Here is a 22,223-nt window from a genome sequence, read left to right as displayed (position 1 = left end):
GAAAGGGGCCAGATAATTCATGTTAATATTTCACAGTCCTTTTGTGCAGGCAAGCGTGTCTTATCATCCCTGTTGTTCAGTTGCATCTAAAGTGGCAACAGAAAAACCAAGAGCAACAAGAATTGCTCAGCTTGTCTTTGTCCAGGTCATGAAATATGGTATCCTACAAGCACTAAGCTTCTTTCTTTTTCCACATAATAGACAATTGTCAAAAATGTCATTTTCCCCCAAATATTGCTGAAGCTGAATAGGAAACAGAACAAATACATAGCTGAAGAAAATGTTGTTGGAACTTGACCAGGTGCTGTTTTTCAAATCAGTTCTGGAGTCTTAAACAATATAATATACTACAAGGACAGGGCAATCTTCCCCCGAGCTGGTGCCCTGCAGATGTTTTGGAGTACAGTTCATGTCACCACCAGCCAGCTTTGCCAATGGGCAAAGAAAATGTGAGATGTAGTCAAAACATCTGGAGGACACTACATTGGGGAACTCTGATGGAGAAGGTGTGGCTCTGTGCAGATTTCCATAAGCTTTCATAAGGTTATTCCTGTAATATTGAATCTTTCCACCCACAAGGAATCTTGTAATGATGATTTGTATTCGCTAGTGAGCTGTGGGTAGCACCATGAGGAGTTTCAGGCATCAGCAATGACCCAATAGAACATGGCTCTTTCACTGAGCCATTGAATTAAACCAATGAAGGCCCATAAAATTGGTCTTTTGCACATCCAGAAGAAAGGGAAGGGGGAGCAAAGTTAGGACAAAGAAGGGCTTGGTGTTTGGTTAAAATTGGAGCAAAACATAACTGAGAGGCAAGCAGGGGGTTTTGAAGACCTGTAAAAGTATGCTGTACTTTGATTATATTATCCTAATTTTTAAAACTGTTGTCAGGAGTGTGCAATTTTTCAGCTTTAATTTACAATTTATTAGCATCACTTAACTGTTATTTCTTTTTTCATTAGGATGAGTTCTGGAATATTTATTATGGTAAGAGATTTACATATTTCTCCTTTCTCTAAAGCCTGCATACATGTCTTCCTGCATAACTTTACATCAAGCTAGCATGTCAAATCAGCTTTGCTAAGCTGGAAGGGGGTGGGTTTGCAGCTGGATGGGTGACCACATGTGGAAATGGAGCAGGACTTGAACTCAATGACCTTTAAGGTCCCTTCTATCTATACTGCCATTTCTTTAAAATACTTTTGATTCATTAAGTTTTAAAATACAGGTAATTAAATTCATAGCAATTTAAAGTTGTTCTGGTGGTCCAGGAATTGTAGCCTCAATGTTTAGTATCTTGGAATCTCTCACCCTAGTAGAAAACCTGCCTAGTGAAACTAAATTGTGTATGTTCTCATTTGTTCATGTTTTCCATTTCTCATTAATGCTACTTATTGACTGATTAACTTCTGTGGCACCATCAACTGACATAGCATTTCAGAAAACAACATGAGCAAAGAACACGGTCATTGCAGCAAGGACCTTGCAATCTCATTTTGGTGCAGGGGAGACAATGGTGGAAAGGTGGGGAGCAAAGCCAATGAGAGATTCAGTGTCCCTTTGCAAAGGTACTTGTCTATTCTTAAATGATTATAGCAGCTCTTTACTCAGCTGTGAGTCAATGAAGCTACGGGTTATGACCAAAGCATCATAGTAGGTCTGACAGGCTGTGTTCTTTAACAATACAATCCAAACACCATCCCTTGGAAACAACTACTATGATCAGTCCAACTTATTTCTATGTAATGTGCAAGTTTGCAACATGAGAGAAGGTTTCATATCGTGGCTCAACAGCAAAACTAAAAAGATCAACAGCATAGCCTGAAGAGACTTTTGTACACCAGGTGCACACATACTCCTTTGCTCATGGAAATTTTCAAGGCCTTTTCACAGCAGTGCCCTCCTCCTCCATGTTTTCCAGCCATTTTTGTGGTTTGTTTTGTTTTGTTTTGTTTTGTTTTGAGTGAGAATGATGAGCTACTAAATTTCCAACTGGAACAAAAGCTTTATGTATTGTTGCAAATCCGCTATACTGCAGCTATTTCACAGCACCACCTTATTTATTTTCGATTTATATCCTGCCTTTTTCCTACAAAGGGCTCAAGGCAGCTTACATCATTCTCCTCCTCCATCTTGTCCCCACAACAACCACCCTGTGAGATAGGTTGGGCTGGGAGTCTGTGCCTGGCCCAGAGTCACCCAGTTGGTTCCATGGCTGAGCAGGGACTCCAACCCAGATCGCCTGAGTCCCAGTCCCATGCTCTTAACCACTACACCACACTGGCTCTGGATAAGTGTGTGTGTGTGTGTGTGTGTGTGTATTGCAAGATAAAGAAATACAAACATCTGCATTGTATTTGATGGGGAGAGCGGGAGAAGCTCAGTGTAAAGGACACACTTTTCCTTTTACAATGAAGTGGAAGAACCTCGGTCAAACAGCAGGTTAAACTTTTTTATGCAGGGAAGGCCTACACAGGGTGCATTATCCGTGCGTTGTTTCAGAGCCTTGTTTGTCCGTAGGGCTGGGTCTACTTTTAGCTGCTAATGTGTCTGGAGATCTATATATGGACACCAGCTCCAGTCTTAGTTCTAGGCCAAGTTCCTTACAGATGCCAGAATGAGTTCTCCACATTATAAGCAGTCACACCCAGTGTGGGTTTTTTCCCCCTTAACACACAAGTCTTTTAACATCTCAAATTATGGAACCTAATTGTTATTTATTTTCATACTAGATGGGAACCAGTGTGAGCCAAACCCTTGCCTATATGGTGGATCTTGCAAAGATGGCATCGGCTCCTATACCTGCACGTGTCAGCTTGGCTATCATGGCGAGCAATGCCAATATTGTAAGTTTGCATAAAAGAGCAGTGACTCAGGCTGAGATGTCAGTGTGATTGCGCCATGGCACTTGGGCGGTGAGTCACGGGCAGCCAGCCGCCACTGCTGATCTGTCAAGAGTTCAGACCTTCCTTTTCCGTCAGCAAACTGGGGTATTGCAGGGGGAAAGGGCACGATTTTGTTCTCTGCCTTAGGCAGCAAAATACCTTGAGCCAGCCCTTGCTGGATCTATCGTTTGCACAATGGCAGTCAGGTACACCGTGTTGATTGTCGGAAGAGCCGCCACATTTTTGTTGCAGCCAAAACAGCAAAGATTATGAGGTGGTACCTTAAACACCAGCATGCATGACATGAGCATTTGTGGACCAGAGCCTCCTTCATCTGGTGAGTGAAGTGCTAGTCTTGCTTAGCAGGGGGAGGGGGTGATACACTTATATGCACATGCATGTCTACACTTGCATATATGGCACGGGAAACGGTGGTGTCAAAAGGCGAAGAATACAGTTCAGCAATTGCATTAAAGCTTAAATGCACTCAAAATCGTCACAATAACTCTTCATAGCAAACCATAAAAATAATGCTAGTTGATATAAATAAATACCTACATATACACAAACACCCTGACTGGACCCTCCTCTGGTTGGTAAGTAACACCTGTTGTAAGACAGGAAACCAATGAACTGTTTCATGGACTGGTCTAGGCTCAGGCAAATGACTTATTTATTAGATTTTTATCCTGCTTTTTTCCAATGAACTCAAAGCAACTTACATTGTTCTGGTGCTGCTCTCAATCTTATCACCACAACAACTGCCCTGTGAGGTTGCTTGGGCTGAGGGTCTCTGACTAGCCCAAAGTAGCCAGTTGGCTCCATGGCTGAGCAGGGGCTAGAACACAGGTCACCGGAGTCCCAGTCCTGTTCTCTTAACCACCAGACCACACTGGCTCTGAAGTGATGAAGTGAAAATAAGTGCCATGCTAGTGGAATTTCTCAAGGGCCATATGCCAATGGAGCCAGAGGGTGATGTCACCAATAAAGTTCAGGTAGAAGATCCAGGTAGAGACAAGAGTCAAGGAACCATACTAAACCCATGATGAATATATTCACGAACTATGGAGGAATGATGGTCTCATCAACAAAGGAACATCTGCCCTAAACTTCAGATAACTGTGAGTGAAGGCAAAATGGAAACATTTTGGCCAGAGGTGCTGTAGCATCATCAGGGATGGCCTTCTTGTTGGCTTACAGCTGTAGTAAAGCTAGTGTATATAACTGCAAGCCTTTAAGATGCTGCAAAACACTTCGATGCTTTTGTGTAATTTGAGGAGCAGCTGAAGAAAAGTTTCAGAGAAGCTCTGGGGCATGGTTGAAGCCAGCTCTGCCTGTGTAATGGCAATTCACTGAAAATCCATTTCTCTTTAGCAACCAACTCCTCTAGGTCAGCAGCGATGCAAGGGTTTCCCACCCCCACCCCCCAGGTGAGAGATCCTGAATGCACCCAAATGCGGCACCTCCAAGTGAAGGAGTCCAACCCTGACTCTGCACACAGAGCTGAGCAGCGTTCCAGAGAGTGTCCCAAGCCAGTGTCCAGAGAGCTCACCTGACGGAAGGGAGGCTTCCAGTCCAAGGAACCTGCAGTGGTTGAGCACGGCTGCTGCACACAATGCCCACAGGGACAAGCACACCCCACATTCCTCCCAATCTTCCCCCTGCACAGGGGATTTAGTGGGCTGGCTCTGCTCAGGAGCAAGCACAAGTTTCTTCATTTTCATCAGCTGTGAGGAAAATTTAAGGGCAGGCTGCTTATAGAGGGCAGGTCTGAACCTTCCCTCCTCAGCCATGGTTTTGCCAATAATACACAGAGAAAGAGAACATGCTGTGGCTTAGAAGAACAACTGAAGTTGGTTTAGCAGCTCTAGAGCCATGTGGGGTAAGCTGTTACCAGTAAAATTATACCTGGGAAGCTTAGGCTTAAACCACCCATTCCTGCGCAGCTGGACTGCAACAAAAACCAAAGCCCCAACTGTATAAATATAAAAGAAAAATTGAGACATAGCTGCTAAGCAGTGTCTCTAAATGTGGCTTTACCCTCAGTGCCTTTCAATACTTGTCCCATTTATCCAATGACAGGGCTAGAGGTGTAATAGTAGAGGAGACAACAGGTACACACTGGTTTGTTTCTTCTCAGTGCTCCAATGTGCTTTCTTTTATACAGCAATGCACAAATCCTGCCAGCTGGACAATGGTGGCTGTTCACACTTTTGCAAACTTGTGGAAAACATCATTGAATGCCTCTGTGCTGAAGGGTATACTCCAGGACATGATGGAGTATCTTGTGTTTCTACAGGTAGTAAAACTTGTGTTCGCTTGAAGCGAAAAGCATGATGTTCTGTGTAGTTTTTAACCAAACTTGCATGTTTTATTTTGGGCTCTGTTGTTGGATGTAGCACTGCTTATTTCTCTTCAGATGCATCCATTCCAGTGTGATTAAAGTATCCAACAAAGAGAATTTCTAAATGAAAAGGAACTTGATTTGACCTTTTGATCCAAAGGTCCTTTTGGCTGATTATTTCATGTAAGAGTGGGAGGAGGAAGTGTAGTAGGGTTGTACTCAACAATAACCAAGGCATCACTAATGGAAAAACTTCCCCTCTTTCTTCCCCGCCCCCTTCAGCCCCTTTTATGTCTCTTGAATCTGCTCTGCAAAGCAGATTTGGGAAGGCACAGGAATGCAAGGGGGAAGAGAGGAAGGAAATCCTGTTACACAAGTGGAAGTCTGCTTGCAAGATGTTGAATAGTGTTGCTTCATTTCATTAATTGCAAAAAGTTACAAGTTATATTAAAACAAGCAAATAGTCAGGCATTTGCAGTGTTCTCCGATATGCACAATTAAGTCCCTCTGAGTTATGTGAAGCTTACTCTGAAATAAGTGTGTTTAGTGCCAGTAAATATCAGTCTTGCCTGGTTAGTCCAATCAGGGCACAGACCTATGAACTCAGAGGCTTATGTGCATCCTGGGCCCAGAACAAGACCCTGCGGGGGCGTTGTCCACCACTCCTTAGCCTTGCGCTGGGTATTTTATCCAGATGGCTGGTTCTGGGTATCCTGATAAAGTGCTAGGGTGGCAGAGCAGAGAAATAGATTGAGATGCCAATAAGAACCAGCATTGGTCCTTTGCCCCAACCTTCTCCCCTCAAGACCCAGATGCAACCTCGGGGCTAGGACCAACCAACACAGTTCTTTTCATGCTGGCTGGGAGGAGTTGGGAAGTTACCTTTGCAGTTCTGCCTCCAAGATCACAGGATCTCAAAGATGGGAATCTGAAAATCCTGTGTTCTCCAGGAAGATGACGGGAGGCCATAGGATTGCATCCTCGGTAAATATAAGTGATGCACGCATGCACACACACACCTCTTTTACTGATTTCTACTTGATTCCCAAGCCCACATTTTCCCTGCTTCAAAACATTCCTTACTGATTCTCTTAGTGAAAAACAATACAAAGGGATAGACAGATACAGAGATATATCCTCTTTTTAATTGATGAAAATATCTACTCCTTTATTTCTGCGGGGTTTTTTACTTCTTGGTGGCTTATTTTGGAAGAACTCACTTTGTAAAAAAAGCTGATTGCTGAGCCTCAACTCACTTTATCTTCTTTTGGAAGAGAACCCATCTATCTTCCTGAAAACAAAGTGTATTCAGTAAGAAAAGAAATACTTCAGCCATGCCTGTGTAATGTGGAAAAGTTTTATTTATTTATTTATTTTGGCCTCAAGTTGCCCCAGATGTGTCACTCAGTTTTAAGTGCTGATTATGGTTTTACAGAAGATTATCCATGTGGACAAAAGAAAACGACAAAGGCAAGGCGAGAAGCAAGATCACTAGAGGACAGGCTCGCAAATGTTGCTGAGTATGAATACATTCCTGAAAGCTACTTTTATGACGATATCCATGATTCAGTGAACGCAAGCATCCAGTCTGAGTCACAGAACAAAACACAGCACAGCAAGCAAGCAGAAGACGACTTGGATTCAGACCGTGAAACCAGAATTGTTAATGGAACAGACTGCAAATTGGGTGAATGTCCGTGGCAGGTAAGGGAACTGGCTTGGTGGCTGTTTGTTCGACAATGAAAATTGGTTTGAATTGGTCCCTCACTCTTATAACCTCTACACAGAAAACATTACATACCTGCTTGTTGGTAGATTTTAATGGCCAGAAAAATAATACTAATCAATACTATGGTAAAATGTGTCTTTCAGGGAAATGTTAACATACAAACCAATTTGAATGAATACTTCTCTTTTCAGGCACTTCTTTTAAATGATAATGGAGATGGTTTTTGTGGAGGAACAATTTTGAGCCAAATATATGTGCTGACAGCAGCTCATTGCATAAATCAGACAACAATTAAAGTTCTTGTAGGTCAGTATTTTCATTTCTGTATCATTTATGCTCAAAATATTTAACAACATGTGTAGTTTTCTTACACAGAAGAAATTGGGAATTGTTTATACCATTCGCTTTCTTTACCCTGGAAATACTGGGGAAACTTTATGGTCCAAATACTAGCTTTGGTGGAGCAATTTTAGTGGGGAAAGTACACACATAGTCCCAGCCAGCACTGGGGATTTCCACAAGTGCATTACAACAACTCTCGTACAGTTGTGTGTAGTTTGGCAATGCAATTAAACATGCAATTTCTTTTTCCAAAAATTAAGTTCATTTTCCAAATAGACAAGTATTTATTTATTTATTTAAAACATTTTTATGCCGCCCCTATCGCAACAAACCCTCGGGGTGGCTCACAACAGGAACAAAATTATACAATAAAAACATTAAAACCTGGTGCATCTCGGCTTTAAAAATTTTAAAATCCTACAAATAACCAATAAATTAACACTTAAAATAAGTTTTAAATAAAAAGGTCTTCGCCTGGCGCCAAAAAACAAATAATGACGGCGCCAGGCGGCCCTCTCTGGGGAGCACATTCCATAGATGGGGTGTCACCGCAGAGAAGGCCCTCCTCCGGGTACTCACCCTCCTAATATTCACAGAGGGTTCCCGGAAAAGGGCATCTGTTGCTGATCTCAAGGGGTGGGAGGGCATATATGGACGCAAGTGTTCCTTTAGATACCCAGGACCCAAGCCGTTGAGGGCTTTATAGGTCATAACCAACACCTTGAATTGGGCCCGGACTTCAATCGGGAGCCAGTGGAGCTGACGGAGAACTGGGGTTATATGAGAACAACGCCCAGTCCCCGTCAGCAGCCTGGCAGCTCTGTTTTGCACCAATTGAAGTATCCGGACCGTCTTCAAGGGTAGCCCCACGTAGAGCGCATTGCAGAAATCTAATCAGACATACAGCTCTGAACATACTTTTAGAGTTGCCATCTTCTTGTGCTACAGGCAGAAATGTAACATTTTGGGGAGAGGGGAGGGGATTAAAGTAGATGCTGTCAAACACATAGCATGCCACTGATACAGTGCTGCTTCCCAGTGCAGATACCTGGCTGCCCAGCTGAGACCAGGATCTCTGCAAACGCGGAGAGCTTTCAGCCTGCCCACCCAACCACTCTTTTTCCAAACTGGCACCAGTAGAGTTTCCAGCCTCCGTTTTCATTCTTGGTGTGGAGACGGGTGAATGTGGGGCATGAGCTCCTAGCTTCATTGCTTCTCTCTTAGTTTCCTATTATGTCCTATTATGTGCAAACAAGAAAAATATAGTTTGATTTCAGCATACTAAGCAGGATGCAAAGCCCATGTCCAGCTCGCTTTTCTTAAAAGAAAAAAAGAGAACCATAAATGAAACGAAGGGCAATGTATTAGCCAGCATATATCTACCACACAGTAACAATAACTCTTTATTGCTCTTACACAGGGGAAGTGAACACTGCAATGAGAAAATCGGGAACACTTCACTCTGTGGATAAAGTATACGTACATCACAAATTTGTACCGGAAACCTATGACTTTGATATAGCCCTGATAAAATTAAGAGAGCCTATCCAGTTTACTGAAAATGTGATCCCTGCTTGCCTTCCCACTGCGGACTTTGCTAATCATGTCCTCATGAAGCAAAACCATGCTATTGTTAGCGGTTTTGGGCGCATCGTTGAAGGAGGCCGTGTATCCCCCACTCTTAAAGTGGTTAAACTACCTTACGTAGACCGGCTCACCTGCAAACTGTCGAGTAACTTCCCAATCACTGAAAACATGTTCTGTGCTGGCTATAACACTGTAGCTCAAGACGCTTGCCAGGGAGACAGTGGGGGTCCCCACGTAACTGAATACAAGGGCACATACTTTGTTTCTGGGATAGTCAGCTGGGGAGAAGGGTGTGCAAAGGATGGCAAATATGGCGTTTATACAAAGGTGTCCAAATTCATAAATTGGATCAGAAAAATAATGCGCCAAAACCGGCAACATAACAATGTTCCCAAACCCACAGTGTAGCAGGCAGGACTTGTTCCGACACTATCAAATCATTGAATGGCATATTTCTTAAAGAAGCCTCATCGGTAAATTTACCCTGTCAGTATATTCTTCCAATATATTAATTAGCTTGCCCAACCCTTCAGAATGTTAAAGCTATTGAAGCTCATTTCTATGAAGTTAACTTCACCTTGGATGAATTCTGAGAGGAAGCTGCCCTGGTATATATCCTGGTATAAATTTGCGTCTGTACAGCTTAGACTGGGGGAAATATTCATTTCAATTCTTTTATCATTTGTTCCATATGTTCTAATTGATTCATAAGGTCTAGAATGGAAACATTGATCCATAAGGGCACAGTAATAGGATCCCAGTAAAAGGTGACTACTCTCCCTTTTTAACATAAACACACATCAATAATATTTAATCACACAGAGAAAGATTCAACATACTTTTTAATACTCTGATATAACTGAGGCATTTCTGTATCTGAAATACACTTTGTATTTGAAAACTGTAGAGGTTTTTGCAATTTGTGATTGATATAAAGACTGTCTAAAAAAACAAAAACAAAAAAACCATGGAGAAGAAAAAAATGCCTGTGCTGGAACAGACACCGTTGCTGAAGGTCGTACAAGATGATGCCAAAATCAATATGCCCAATGTATAATAATCTACACTTAGTTTCTTGACAATTTCAGTATGCATTCCCCTAGCTTTTGGGATAAAGCTTGTTGGCAAGATCAGCCAGCCTCATGTCTATTTTTAATGCTTGGGTTCTTGTGCTGAAGTGATATAGCAGATACTGCTCAGATTAAGAGGGGTGAATGATAACGGTGCTGCTCCTCACTGCTGAGATGACAGGCAATATCCAGTAACTGCTATCCTGCAAGGCAATTAAAATAAGGATTAATAAAGCCTTTGTGGAAGATAGATTTCCCTGTAATAAAAACTGCATGTTCAGGCTAATCCTGTGTATATTTTCCCATAATAAACTCCACGGTGCTTGGTGGGGCTTTTTCCCTGGTAAGGGTGCATTGGATGATAACCACCCAGTACTGGAATTAGAAGCTTGTCTCCGGGTTTTCTGTAGCAATTGACACAAAATGATGTCAAGTCTCCACTCAGGGTGCAGCTTACCATACGCTACTCAGACGGACTTAGCAAAGGCGCTCCTCTGAGCATTCATGAGCACTGCATTAGCCTGCAGCAATTGGTTTTCAGGATGACCACCATGGGAAGGGATTGAAGTTGTGTGCCTTGTCCTGACAATGTAAACAACCCGCCGAAATGGTTTCCTGTCGATTTTGGGAGAGCCTGGTGAATAACGCACTTATTTTATGGCTTCTCTTTTGCAGATGCTTTGACATCGTTCTGCCTTTCCTATTCTGATTTCTACCATATGCAATAATAATAAAAAACATTAATTTTTGGAAAATTCTATCCTATCTGTTCCCTCATCATTCACAAGTGTGTTGCCAATCATAAACTACTGTATGTCTTGTAGAGGGGATGTTTTGATTAAACCGATAGTGTTGAAGCTCGGTATTTCAAGATATATGAGGGCCTATTTCAGGATTCAGGAAACTGGCTGTCCTTCTGAAGATGCTGGAGTACCCTCCCATCATCCCTTGCTATTGTCCAAGCTGTAACAGTGGAAATAGGTATGAATGTATTTAAGATGAAGCCATTGTACGAGTCAATATTTAATGCAAACAGGCTGAGAAAGTTTAACAGTTCAAGAACAGAAAAAATCAATAGAGCACACACTGGGCTGCTGCTGCACTTTGCAATCATTCGGGCACACTGACAGGACACACCACTAGCACAATGGAGAGTTTCACTTCCTGCAGCAACCCTGCAAACATTCCTGGACTGGGACAGATTATAAGAAGTGCCGTGCTGGACCGGACCAAGTGTCTGTGCAGCATTCTGTTTGCACAGGGGCCACTTGACTGCCCATGGGTAGCCCTCAAACAGGACATGAGGGCAACTGCACCTTCCTGCCCATATGCGAGTATTGCCTCTAAGACGAGAACAAGCATGTTGCCTTTAGATCTAGTAGCCATTGAACAGATTCGCTTTGGTGAATTTGTCAAAAGCCCTTTTAAAGCCCTCTAAATGGGTTGCCACCATGACATCTCATGCAAGTGAATGCCATAGTTTAACCATGTGCTGTGTGAAGATATGCTTATCGCAGAATCACAGAATAGTGGAGAGGAGGGGGCCCAGAGAGCCAGTGGCTTCAACCTCCTGCTCAGTGCAGGACACCAAGTTAAGCCATCCCTCCCAGATGGCTGGCCAGCTGCATCTTGAATGCCTCTAGTGTGGGAGAAGCCACAACCTCCCTACGAGATTGGTTGCATTGTTGTACTGCTCTGACAGTGAAGAAATGTTTCGTGATATTCAGCTGGAAACTAGCTTCCTGTAACTTGAGCCTATTATTCTATGTTGTGCACTCTCCCAGCTTGTCTGCATCTCTCTTAACCTGTGGTGTCTAGAACTGAACACACTTCTCCAGGTGGGGCCTAATCAGTGCTGCATAAAGGGGAACTAGTACTCCAAGTGATACTTCTAGTAATGCAGCCTAAAGTCTCATTTGCCCTTTTTGCAATCACATCACATTGTTGACTCACATTCAGCTTGTGATCTACAATTCCAAGATCATTTTCACTTGCAGGATTGTTAAGCTAAGTGTTCCCCATCTTGCAACAAATGGTGCATTTGGGCTTATTTCCCCCCTAGGTGCAGGACTTGACTTTTGTCCCTACTGAATTTCACTCTGTTGTTTTAATCCCAACACTCTTAACCTATCAAGAGCACCTTTAATCTTCTCTCTGTCTTCCAGGGTATTAGCTATCCCACAGAGTTTTATGTCATCTGGAGATTTGATATTAATCTCTGTACTTCCTGTTGAAGAGCACTGGGCCCAGGACTGAACCCTGCAGTACCCCAATTGTTACCTCTCCCCAGTTTGAGGCAGTGTCATTGATGAGTACTCTTTGAGTCTGCTCCTGTGGCCAACTGTGGATCCACCAGATTGTTGTTCCATTTAGCCCATTTTTAGCTAGTGTGCTAATCAGGAGATCCTGGGGCACTTTGTCAAAAGCTTCCCTGAAGTCAACATAGGTTATGCCCACAGCATTCCCACAGTCCCTCAGGGAGGTTTCCCAATCAAAAAATGAAATCAGATTGGTCTGGCAGGACTTGTTCTTGAGAAATCCATGGTGGCTTCTAGTAATCACGGCATTCCCTCAGTTTTCAAGGTGTTTGCAGACTGACTGCTTTATAATCTTCTCCCGAATTTTCCCAGGGACTCATGTCAGACTGGCTGGTCTATAGTTCCCAGGTTCTTCTTTTTTCCCTTTCTTGAAAACAGGGACAATATTAGCCATTCTCCAGTCACCTGGAACTTCCCCTGCCTTCCATGAACTCTCAAAGACATTAGACAGTGGTTCAGAGAATTCTTCCACCAACTCCTTCCACTCCTTTGAGGGTGGAGTTCATCAGGTCCTGGAGAATTGAACTCAGCCCAACTAGATGATCCTTGAGCTTCCATCTTGCCCCTTCAGCATGTACTTTCCCTTCATCAGCAAGGTCACAGATCTTTTCTTTTGGGACCATTCCTAGCTTTAGCCTTCCTGGAGTCATCCCTGCAATTCCGTGCTACCTGCCTGTATTCCTCCTTTGTAGCCTGGCCTTCCTTCCCCTTCCTATACATGTCCTTTTTCGTTTTCAGATCATCTCTAAGTTTTTGTGAAGCCACATGGGCTTCTTCTGTAGCCTTTTACCCTTTCTCCTTGTTGGAATTGTTTGTAATTTTACCTCTAAAATTTCCTTTTTAAAAAATTCCCACCCATCTTGGATTCCTTTTCTCATTAGACTCCCTTGCCATGGGACATTACTCATCATTATTTTGAGTTTATTAATATAGGCTTTCCTAAAATCCAGGGTACATGTTTGGCTGCATTTGGCTTTTGCTTCCTTTAGAATCAAGAATTCAAGTGCAGCATGGGCAATTTCCCCCGGAGTTCCTGTAGCTGCCAATTTGTCCACTAGGTCTTCCCTCTTGGTTGGTATCAAATCAAGGACAGCCATTTCTCTTTTTCTGCTGCCACTTTCTGTTGAGGAAATTATCAGCAATACATGTTAGGAATCTCTTGGAGGAGGTGTGTTTAGCAGAGTTTGTCTCCCAGTGGGTATGAGGGAAACTGAAATCCCCCATAACAATGACATCTTACCTGCTTGGAACACTGGCAATTGCTTTTCAAAAGTTTCATCCTCCTTGTCTCCTTGATTGGGTGGTCAGTAATAGACTCCAACCCACTGTGCTCCTTTTATTCCTTGCCCCATTTATATTAATCCAGATGCTCTCGATGGAGCTGCTGGGGACATCTTCCTGAATTTCTGTGCAGAGTTATGTATCTTTAACAGATGGTGTGACTCCACTTCCCTTTCTGTTCCTTCTGTTCTTGAACAGGTTGTCAAATTCCAGTCATGGGAGTCATCCCATTAAGCTACAGTAATACTGATCAAGTCATAACCCCACTCTTATATTAAGAGTTCACGTTCATGTGGTTTGTTTCCCATATTCTGGGCATTAGTATATAGACATTGAAAACTATGTGCTTTGTATTTTAGCTTTCCTTCCACATCATTCGGGAACACTGTTATCGGGCACTCTCTCTCTTGAGGTACATAAGCCTTTGTCTGTTGTTACACCCAGGTGTACTTTTCCCTTCCCTGTAGGATTCAGTTTAAAGACCTCCTGATAAATTCCTTCATGCTGTGACCAAACGCATCATTTCCAGTCCTTGTATCTTCTTTTTATCTGTCCTGCATCTCCCACCAATCAGCCTCATAGGGCTCCCCTAGGTTCTAATGTTAAGAGTTTGGAAGGAAAATCTCTCCATCTCCACTTTCTCCGCACCATGCATAATTTTCTACACCTCTAGCAGTCACCCCTTGCTTGCTTTGTTATAAGCCAAGCAATCCCAGATGTTGTAACCTTTCCTCATAGGTGAGTTATTCCAGCCTTTTGGTCATTTCTAATTGTGCCTTCTTGCACTTCCCCAAATTTTCTGCAATTTTTCTGCTCCCTCCTCGGAGCACCACAGGCCTGTCCCATTCTGAAAAATGAGTGTTTCTGTTCATTTTGGATTGCTTCATGAGCCATCAGCCCCCTGCTGTGTGAGCAGTGGGTCCCGTGACTACACAAACTCTGTATTGCTCGAATTGTCAATCTGCAGAGCAATGTTGCTACTGTGTCTGCTGCTGAAAGCATTCCCAGAGCTGTTGGGTTATAGCCAGAGGGTTACAAAGCACGAAGCCCATCTTCAAGAGAGCTACTTCAGCCCATAAGGAGAAAGTCCCCTTCCCGGTCTTTCCTGGTTATGCTAGGAAGTGTTCCTCCTTCACCATACAAAGTAAAGGTGCCACTGTGAATTCCAACTCTGCATCTTAATTAGAGAAAACCCATTTAACTGTCAGAAGAACTAGTCCACTCTTGGACATCAGCCCATCAGAGATGTCCCTCTGGGAAATAGGATTAAGCCATGTGATGTTCTGGGCAATCACATCAATTTAACTAACAAACATTAAACTAGTCAACATTTTTAGAAAGGAGGAAAGATGTCACTAATTAATAGTGTGGGAGGGAAATGGGGGGAATTGTCTGATGGCTCCACAGCTTCAGGGACAAGGGAGTTGTCTGGGTGAACAATGGGACATCTGGAAAGATGGAGTTGGGGCAAGTTGGCTGGCCCAACTTTGATCTAATTGTGCAGTGTCTATAAAGACTATCAAAATGGCCTTTTCCAAAAGAGAAAGTGAGCATTAAAGCACTATAAGGTAAAGGGTAGGTTGGCCTTATTTTCTTCTTTGCTTAAGAGAATTGTTTGAAGAGCTATTTTAAAAGGGGCTTCTAGGTATTGACTTCAGTTCTGGTCATTGCCCTTCTGTTTTCATATTGGTTTCTGGACTTTAAAGTTTACTCATTTAGTAACTTTAAGAAAGAGCAAACACTATCTAGGCAAAATACATCTGACGTTTTCAAAGGAACCAAGATGGAAACACAAGTGGAAAATATGGTTTCTCTTGATTGTATGTGGTTTTCTTGAAGCAGAACTGACAGGTATGGAGTTTTGGTTTTATGGTATTAATTTGACTTTATGTACTTCTGCCCACCTCCCCTCAGAAAAGAGAAAGGACAGGACATGGGTGCATGAATTGCTTTTTATTAATCTGTGCCTTGGAAGGTAATAACCCAGCCTCCTTTCTCAAGAGATTGTATTAATATTTTGATGAAAAGTGGGCTTGAGTGCCCCACAAGAGTAGCTTTTTGTCTTTTTAGCTTACTTCCTTGTAAATAGCAATGAGAAGAAAAACTATAACTCAGAAAAGCCACCCCCCACCAAAAAAGGAAACCATGCATTCATTAATGGAGATGCCAGCCCTAAACAATCACTAGCACCATTTTTCATCAAGAGACAACATATTTAAAAGTTAAAATACTGTTATTTGCATAATAGTAAAAATGGTTGCAAAATCATTTGAGATGAGGGCATTTGTGTTTGCCGCTTGTCACCAGACTGGCTGTTTTTAAGAAGAATACATGTCCAGAGCTCTCACTTTTCAAATGAATTTTATATCGGTGTAGACCTATTTTTAGTAGTGCAGGCTTGTTGTTTTTCAAAGAGAGTTTAGCTAAGACATTCCACGTGGATTCCCTTTTTCCATTTCTTAGACTCAAGAAATTTATACATGATATCTCCCCTTCACTCCCTTTCCTTGCTTCCTTCCTTACTCCTCTTCTCCTCTTGGTCTTCATGTGTAGAGGAGTGTTAATGGAAGGTTGATGGCTTCATTAGCTTTTCTACAGCAAGATTATATCTGGGAAAGAAAAACATCTGCAGGGTCATTTAAGGTGAAACTTGACTGGAGCGGCTATGCAGCTACTATTCATGAATCTGCTCTGTTCATATATAAAACTGGAATGGACTTCTAATGCTTACAACAAGAAGCAAATGAGCAGGCAACAGAAATTTTCCTTGGTCCCTTTCCTACTTATATATGCCTTGAAATGGTTCCAAACCAGTAGAAGAGAAAGTTACCATGTATGTTGATTTATTTTGTTAGTCATAATCAATCCTCTTGACGACTGAAAATGCTGAAACATTTTCCTAGGATGGTTTTACTTCTACATTGTGTGAATCAGTTTATCCAGTAGTTCTGTTAAAGCTTTTTCTATTAGAGTTCAGGCCAAGTGATTTTTTGGACTAATGCTGAAGATCGTATATTGAAACATGTTGGCCTACTTGTTATAATGTTCAGGTTTTATATATTAAGAGTTTTAATTTGTAGTGTTACGTTTGTTACTGTTCCACTGATTTAATGAAATATCTCTTAATTTGTAGTCAAGAAACCTGCATAAAAGTATATATTTTCCTTAACAATGGCTTTTGCTGAAATCCTGTTTCAGTGGAATGGAGATTAACCCTTTTCATCCCACATAGTTTTCCTCAGAAGTATTCCAGGATATGTTCTGATGACATGTAGTACAGCAACCTGCCTAAAGCTAAGCGGGCCTTGGGTGGCAATTTCCCAAATAATGAACCAGATCTTCATAGGTGGGTAGTCCTGTGCAGATTGATTTGACAATCTTGCCTCCAGGTTTGCACATACAGTGGCAAATTTCACAATGAATAGGGAAAGTTCAGAAACCAGACATTACTTTAGAGCTGACACTATTTTTCTCCCTTTTCTCTATAACTGTTTTCAGAGAAAGTCACTGTGAGGAAACTAGGATCTGGCTTGCTGCCATGAAATAGCAGGACTGACAGCCAAGTTCTTTCTAGCATCTTCTGCCGTTTGTGCCATGGTACAGTTAGAGCTAAAGGAGAAGGACAGACCCGTGCCAAAAGGGCTGGGAGAAGGAAAAAGGCGGCATCCTTGTTTGCAACTTTATCTTTTTCTGCAGCTGGTGGAATTGCTTCTTTTTCATCTTCATGTGCATTTGTCTTTTATGCAGACATACAAAACTCTTGCGAAGTGCACAATGGTGGCTGTTGGCACTCCTGCAGCCCTGGAGAAGAAACTGCCGTATGCTCGTGTGCTGATGGATACACCCTGGGGAAAGATGGAACATCCTGCATTGCTACAGGTAGAAAGCCTTGGGATGTGTGGTGGGTAGAGGCTGATTGAGAGTAAACCTTCCAGATACAACTTCATTCACAGAAATGGAGCCGATTGAGGCCAGTTCCCTGCAGCATCCCCTGCCACATGTGATGCTGTTCTCCACCCATCTCTCATAAGGATAATTAAATCCAGATCAGATCCAGTAATGCCATTTTCAAAATGATCCAGCTATGTGCATGTATACTTTGCAAAAGCATATTTGTAAAGGGCTCCTTTTTCTTTCCTGGGGCTGTGTCAATTAAGTCATTAATCAGTCACTCAATTAAAATGCTGGTGGTGTTTTTACAGAAGAGTATTCATGCGGTAAAAGTAAAAGGACAAAGAGAAAGAGGGAAGTGACTGTGGTGGAATACAATGCTGACATTGACTTGGATGCAGAAGCCCAGGATCATTTCCAGGACTCCACAACTGCTAGCCCCTCTGATACAACAAACAACAGCACGGAAACAATAATTGATGTACGGAGATGTGAATTTGGTGAATGTCCATGGCAGGTAATGTGTTCGCTATCCACCTGGTAACGATATGGTATATTTTTCATTGGTGTTTTACAATAGCATTGATATTATTTGTTTCCTTGCTTCATCTCAATGGCAAGTACAAAAAACAAATATTATTGCAGTGCAATTGTTTATAGGCTCAGTGCATCCCAACAGAGTAACTTCTTGTGACGTAGGGCCAAAGTGCAGGTATATAAACCAAGCACGTGCTTATAAAGACAGCACACCTGTATGGCAATAAGAATATGCCCCCACCCTTTCTTGCGTATGCTGGCCTCTGGTTCCCTGACCTTCCCGATTTAAGCAGGATGTTTTGCAGGGGATTTGGCCTTGCATTCACTTCATTATGAGTGAATATGAGTGACCCATTCGCATGCTGGGCAACTCTGATAACTAAAGTGGCCATGAGGAAGCCACTTTCAAACAAACTCAAGAACAAGCCTTTTGCAGGCTTCCCCTTCTGCAAGGGGTGCCATATGCACATGATCCTATACCACATTAAGGCATAACTCCTGACAGGGCAATAACGTTGTGTGCATATGAATTTTATACATACATCTATCCATGTATGAATTTCATCAGGAAAACTGCATCAAATGAAAGCGATCTCTCTCCAAGTTCAAATCATGTTCTCTTTCATTGCAAGATTTCTCAAAAGGATGAAAAATCAAAATACTTGGAGTTCAGCATCTAATTTATTTCTCTGCAAATACCAAAAGCCTCTCTTATTCAGCCCCTTAACTGATCTCACTGCCTCTCTTTCCCTTCCTTCCACTTCCCTTTTGTGTTTCATTACCATTATATGACATCATATTTATGATTATATAGTAACTAAATGATTAGTAAGCAATCCTAAAGTCAAAATCAATGTCTCATCTTCTTTATAGACTTTGTGCCTCACTCTTGCAGGGGTTTCAGAAATAATAGACTTACCTCACTTCTGAACAATGAGAAGTTCCAGGGATTCCAACACTGATCTGGAGTTCCATTTCATTAGAACATGATCACTAAGGATCCATAGCATTTCTGTGAGAAAACATTTATTGGTTCACATGGAGAGGCTGAGGCTAAAATGAGAATTGTTATTATTCTTTCTATATCGCCCCGTAGCTGAAGTTTACAAAAGCACATAAATACAATATAAAATACAGATAACAATTTTAAAAAATTAAAATTACAGTACAAAATTTAAAAGCCAAATTTAAAACCAAATTTGTGCAACCAGTAGCTTATGCAAATTAATTACAAGACTTGTTAAGCAGCTGACATAATACCCCAATAAAATATATTATAAGATTAACGCTAATTAAACACTCTGTCATATTGTTATTGCTTGTTGTTGCTAGTCGCGAAGTCATGTCCAACCCATTGCGACCCCATGGACAACATTCCTCCAGGCCCTCCTGTCCTCCACCATCCCCCGGAGTCCACTCAAGCTCACGCCAACTGCTTCAGTGACTCCATCCAGCCACCCCATCCTCTGCCGTCCCCTTCTTCTTTTGCCATCTATTGTTCCCAGCATTAGGCTCTTCTCCAGGGAGTCCTTCCTTCTCATTAGGTGGCCAAAGTATTTGAGTTTCATCTTCAGTATGTGATATAGGACAGTCTTAATTTCATGCTGAAAGGTGGTAGAGATTGCACCAGGCAGGCAGGCCTCCGTGGGGAGCGTGTTCCACAGCTGGGGATCGCCACTGAGAAGGCCCTTTTTCTTGTTGCTACCAGCCAAGTCTTCCTGGGAGGTGACAGTTGGAGGCAGGCCTCACATTTTGATCCTAGTGTCTGAGTAGTTTATGGCTAGAAGAGGTGTTCCATTCCATGTGGTCATCCCAAACCATATGGGATGTTATAGGTTAAAGCTGAATCAGGCTTGGAAGCATATAGGCAGCTAATACTAGTACTGGCTTTGTGTGTTTGGACCCTCTGGTCCCTGTTATTAATCTGGCTGCCACATTTTTCACAAGATTTTGCTTGTGAACAGTCTTCAAGGGCAACCCTACACGGAGTACATTGCAGTAATCTAGTTCAGAGATTGCCATAGTGCAGATTGCTGAAACCAGACTGCTCCATCCAGCTAGGATGCCACCAGCCATAAAAGGCCTTCCATGAAACTGAAAGCACCTGGACCTCAAGTGAAGAAGAGGACTGAAGGAGCACCTCCAAACCATTCAAGGGGACAGGCTGAGGACCCCCATCTGCTCAGAGTAACTACCCACTAACAGGATCTCAGTCTTATCCATTTGGTAGCCTTCATCCTGGCCATTGTTGCAGCCAGGCACCAGTTATCACATCCACAGCTTCACCTGATGAAGATGGAAAGGAGAAAGAGTTGTATGTCCTCAGTGTACTGAGGACACCCACTCCAAAATTTCAGATGACATCAATACGTGGTTTCATATGGATATAAATAGCAGGGGGGACCAACGCCTGAGGAATCTGTTGTGCGCCTGGACTCAGAAGAGTTCTTGGCACACGCACAAGAGGAAGAAACTTCCCATGAGAACCAGAGTGTTGATGAAGAGTTATTTCTGGTGCTAGCAGAACAAGCTTTACTGCCCAGCTGAACGGAAGATGGGAATGAAAATACATGAGATAAGGAGATTCAGGAAGGAGTCAAAACAGAGGAGCATCAAGAGACCAATTTGGGTGTTGATGGGGAAACTATTGCACCAGTTGCCAATATGGGATGTGGAAATTTAGGAGATAACGTAGAAGGAGCTTTTGAGGATGCTCATTCTCGCAGACGCACGCGCAGATTGGGACAGTTAGAAATGAGACTGATTGAGCGGCGCAGGGAAAGGGGTCATAGTGCCCCGCCTCTAGAAGGACCACCCCGAAGCCAGTGTAAGCTGGGAAGGAGCGTCAGCCACACGCCAGAATCTTGCACTGGAGAGTCCGCAGGGCCAGGCAGTATCCCTCAAGCATCACTGCCGGGAGGCAAGCATTCTAGTGGGAGTGTGCCCCCTGTTGCCCACCCCTACTCCACCCCACACTCCTACCATGGTTGATGGTCTCAAGAGCCACTGAGCAATCCAAATCCTGGCATAGGTAATCATACTGGGTGATGAAAGCTGCTTCAGTGACAAAAGCCATCTTGAACCTTGACTGAAATGGATCCAAATCATCCTTCTCATCGAAAAGTCCCTGGATCTGGCTGGCCACCACCTGTTGAAGAACCATGCCAGGAAGGGGTTTACTGCTACTGGCCTAAAATTATTGAGATGTTTTGGGTCCAGTAAGAGTTTCTTCAGGAGTGGCCTCACCACAGCCTGTTTCGGTTGGTATGGGACTGTTCCCTCTCCTACTGAGGCATAAATCACCCTCCTGGGTAGCCAGCTGCTCCCTCTCTTATTAGCCAAGAGGGGCAATGATCCAGGCCAGATATGACTGTACAGACCTGTCCAAGCGCATTGCAGACTCCCTTGAGCTGTACTAATTAGAACTCATCCAGACTATATACTCTGAGTATCTCAACTGATTCAGCTGTGATAAGATTGGATAAGTCCGCACTGATGAAAAGGTTTTCCTGGAAGTGCCTAGCAAATATATTGCAGCAGTTCTAAGATGTCTGTTTGACTAGCTCATAGTAGGCCCTGGACAACCCAAGAGATAACGCTGGTTGCAAAGAGAAATTCGAATACAGACAGTGAGATAGTGTTCCTTCATCACTCTCACTGCCTCAAAATATAGGCACATTTCAGTGCTCCCCAGCATGAACTAGGAGTTTTCTCCACCTGCACTCACCTATCTGCTGTGCTGTCTCATTGCTTTCAGCTCAGGGTTTGCCACAGAGCCATATGAGTGCTACTACAGAGAGAGAACACCCAGAAGCAGTCATGTCAGCCAGCATATCAGATGGACTCCCTCTGCCCCCAAAAGCCCCCTGGAAGTCATCTCGACCTGCTTCTGGGGCAGACCATCTTAATAGGTCCCCCATACCAGCAGAGGAGAAAAGTGGTTGTTACTCTAAATCTCTCCTTCATGGATCACTGCCTTGTCGTGGCGAAGGGGCTTGCGTAGCTCAATGAAGCTATGAGCTATGCCGTGCAGGGCCACCCAAAACGGACAGATCATAGAAGAGACCTCTGACAAAACGTGATCCACTGGAGAAGGAAATGGCAACCCACTCCAGTATCTTTGCCATGAAAACCCCATGGACAGTACCAAAAGGCAAAAAGATATGACGCCGGAAGATGAGCCCCTCAGGTCGGAAGGTGTCCAATATGCTGCTGGGGAAGAGTGGAGGGCTAGTA

General features: G+C 43.0%; 1 protein-coding gene across 5 annotated transcripts in view; it reads left to right on the top strand.

The window, feature by feature from the left end:
* F10 (coagulation factor X) overlaps positions 1-22,223 on the top strand; it is a 37,876-nt gene that overhangs the window by 3,879 nt on the left and 11,774 nt on the right. For 4 of the 5 annotated variants that reach the window (XM_044428677.1, XM_044428676.1, XM_044428679.1 and 1 more), the window contains exons 3-9: positions 966-990; positions 2,736-2,849; positions 5,056-5,187; positions 6,668-6,936; positions 7,153-7,267; positions 17,307-17,438; positions 17,762-17,967. In XM_044428677.1, the coding sequence (XP_044284612.1) occupies positions 966-990; positions 2,736-2,849; positions 5,056-5,187; positions 6,668-6,936; positions 7,153-7,267; positions 17,307-17,438; positions 17,762-17,967 (993 nt within the window). Of the gene's footprint in view, positions 1-965; positions 991-2,735; positions 2,850-5,055; positions 5,188-6,667; positions 6,937-7,152; positions 7,268-8,723; positions 10,721-17,306; positions 17,439-17,761; positions 17,968-22,223 lie in introns of those variants that run through there. The other variant, XM_044428675.1, reaches the window with a different exon arrangement.

The sequence above is a fragment of the Varanus komodoensis genome, unplaced genomic scaffold, assembly GCF_004798865.1.
Source record: "Varanus komodoensis strain SLA01 unplaced genomic scaffold, ASM479886v1 scaffold2, whole genome shotgun sequence".
NCBI lineage: Eukaryota > Metazoa > Chordata > Lepidosauria > Squamata > Varanidae > Varanus > Varanus komodoensis.
Note: the sequence above shows the minus strand (reverse complement) of the source record. Positions and strands in the feature narration are given on the sequence as shown.